At 35.4% G+C, this 2,920-nt stretch overlaps 1 protein-coding gene across 1 annotated transcript in view; it reads right to left on the bottom strand.

The window, feature by feature from the left end:
* Positions 1-86: 86 nt before the first annotated feature.
* LOC106867998 (diisopropyl-fluorophosphatase) overlaps positions 87-2,920 on the bottom strand; it is a 21,297-nt gene continuing 18,463 nt past the window's right edge. Inside the window, exon 5 of the mRNA XM_014913085.2 lies at positions 87-2,477. Within this exon, the coding sequence (XP_014768571.1) occupies positions 2,206-2,477 (272 nt within the window). The 3' untranslated portion in view covers positions 87-2,205. The remainder of the gene's footprint in view (positions 2,478-2,920) is intronic.

Below are 2,920 nucleotides of genomic sequence, written 5' to 3' on the forward strand. Positions count from 1 at the left end.
AACATTAAACAAATGGAATCTTTGGGCCGGTTTAAATGCTAAGGGGTGAATAATAGAGGATCGAGACAAAAATGATTTTAAGTCCATTTAACGTTTTGTTTTAGAATTTTATTCACTTTCCATTCTTTAAAAATATTTCATTTGAAAATCACAGTACAAAATATCCATTAGAATAATAATAACAGGAATAAAAAATTTCCTATTAAAAAACAAAACAATGAAACGGCTATGGTGTGTAACAGTCATTCTTTTCTTTTTGTTGAAGAATTAACAATAAATGTGAAGGCAATTGGATTACCTTTAAGCAAGAGTGGGAAAGAACCTGCACATTTAATTTCCTCTTGTTCCATACTGCACAGCACTGTACAATAATTTCTTTTGACTTGGTGTGAGGCCAGTTTTTTTTTTATACTGTGAAGCTATGTGGCTCAGTGGTGTGTGGTGGCAGGGTTTGCACACATGATCATAAGATCGTGGTTTCAATTCCCCGGACTGGACCGTGTGTTGTGTTCTTGAACAAAACATTTTATTTCATGTTGCTCCAGTTCCAGTTTCATTCAGCTGTAAGTGAATTCCAACAATAGCCGGGAAGTTTACCCTGTGACCGACCAGCATCTCATCTCATTCTTTGGGAATGTTGCAATGTCAGTTACATGATATGGAAACTGGATTAAGCGCTAGCCTCACGAGTCCTGGGGCCCATGACAAACCTAAGTACACAGAAGGGCATATTTCTTTCATTTGAATTTTACAAACTCCAGGGATATCAGACGCAAAATCATTTCCAGAAATATTTTCATTCAAAACCTGGACTTGACCAGAACAGCTCAAACTAAACAAGACTAGCACTTTACTGTTTTGCCATCGTACACTTTACTGCAATGATTAATACAACTTCAGTATATTACTGGTATTTATTTTTTCCTAACTCTGAAATAATTTGGAAGTAGAAACAGGAAGCACCAAACTAGACATTGTCAGGAACCTCAGTTCAATATTAAAAATTTTTTTTTTATCAGATTTTCCCATCTTTTCTGTCACTTTTGTAGAAGAAAGTTATTTTTACCTTTAATGATAGCAAAGATTCTTCTCTTCTAGATTAAACAACTGATCTGATGTTTATATATTACATCGGAAAGGTAAAGTTATACTAGGGAGATGGGTTCAATTCCAATTGTATTTTATATTCAATACTTGACAGGATGTTTATTTCTAAATTTTAGAAATTCTGAGTCTGAGAATTAATGTCTTTTCCATTGATAAAATTTTTTAAAACGAAAACATTAGCAATTAATTAATGAACACTGGATTTAGAAATAGCGTTGTTAAACTATTTTAATTAGAAAAGACAAAAAAATAAACTGGCAGCAATTAGTATTTAACTTTGAAATTAATTTCAAGATTGTAGCATTAAACTCTGCCAGATCAGATTGGAGCCTGGTGAAGCCATCTGGTTCACCAGTCCCCAGTCAAATCGTCCAACCCATGCTAGCATGGAAAGTGGACGCTAAACGATGATGATGATGGCATTGTAAGAAAGAGATACAACCTAAGGATGGGAATGAAATTTGCTTGTGGGATCCAAACCTGTTACACTGCTTCATAGATATTCTAGTGGATTCCCAAGCTTATAGAACCGAGATAGTTATAGATACCAAACCAATGAGGGGAGCCTGCATATGGTGACTTGACCTGCTAAAAATAGTTCACAAAAAGTTTCAAATCACACTGTACAATCTTAAAAAAGGAAGGACACATTATTAATGTGGTCAAGGGATAGAATGTATTTGATCATAGATCTACCCAGTTTGGGCTCACCTGGGACTAAATAACAGGTATAGGCACAAAATTTATTTAAAAAAAAAAAAAAAGCCCGATCATATGACTTGTACTTCTATCTCTGTGTAGTGCAAACCTCAAATTTAGCTTATTTATTGCACTTAATTTTTTTAACAAGTTTTTTTTATTTTATTGCTGCACACCAACACACTTTTGTATGCATATACACGTTCATCATAAAAATGTACCTAAAGTATCAATATAAAGAAAGGTTGTTGGGGAAAACGAATAACGAAACTCAATATTGACACAGTTAAATCTGAGATGAAACTCCCAGCTGCATCGTTGTCTTGAAATTTGTAAATAATTCTTATAAGGAATGTAAAAGAACCTTTTTTTTTTTTAACTTTTTTTCTTTTTTGTAGTTTAGAAATTGTTCATTTCACAGTATTGCATTTTACCATTTCGATGCCAGTCAAATTTCCAAACAGCATTGTTTTCATGTTCTGTGACATACAAAGTTTTGGAACGTGGCTCGAAATGAATGTTGCTTGGTTTTACAAAAGGACATTTGATTCTTTGGATAGGATTTCCACCTTTTGAGTTGAATACTTCTATGTGACCACTGCCCCAGTTGGCTACAAGCAGGTTGTTGTCGTCATCAAAGTCCATGCCGTCTGCACCACCCTCGTGATCACCTATTTATAGAGGAAGGAAAGAAGTAAGGAAAGATGATTCAGATTTACAAGATTGACCTGACAGTAAATCAAAATTCCATAAATACTTAATATCCAAATTTATTTATTCATTTGGGAAAATGGTGTCGCTCAAGAAGGACTCCTGTTTGAACAATTTTCATGATGTTTCATATTTAGATGCTTTTATTATTGTGGAGGCACAATGGCCCAGTGGTTAGGGCAGCGGACTCGCAGTTTCGATTCCCAGACCAGGCGTTGTGAGTGTTTATTGAGCGAAAACACCTGAGGCTCCGGCAGGGGATGGTGGCGAACCCTGCTGTACTCTTCTACCACGACTTTCTCTCACTCTTACTTCCTGTTTCTGTTGTGCCTGTAATTCAAAGAAGCCAGTCGTATACTCTCTCTCTTTTACTCGTTTCAGTCATTTGACTGCGGCCATGCTG

Source organism: Octopus bimaculoides, chromosome 9, assembly GCF_001194135.2.
Source record: "Octopus bimaculoides isolate UCB-OBI-ISO-001 chromosome 9, ASM119413v2, whole genome shotgun sequence".
Taxonomy (NCBI): Eukaryota; Metazoa; Mollusca; class Cephalopoda; order Octopoda; family Octopodidae; genus Octopus; species Octopus bimaculoides.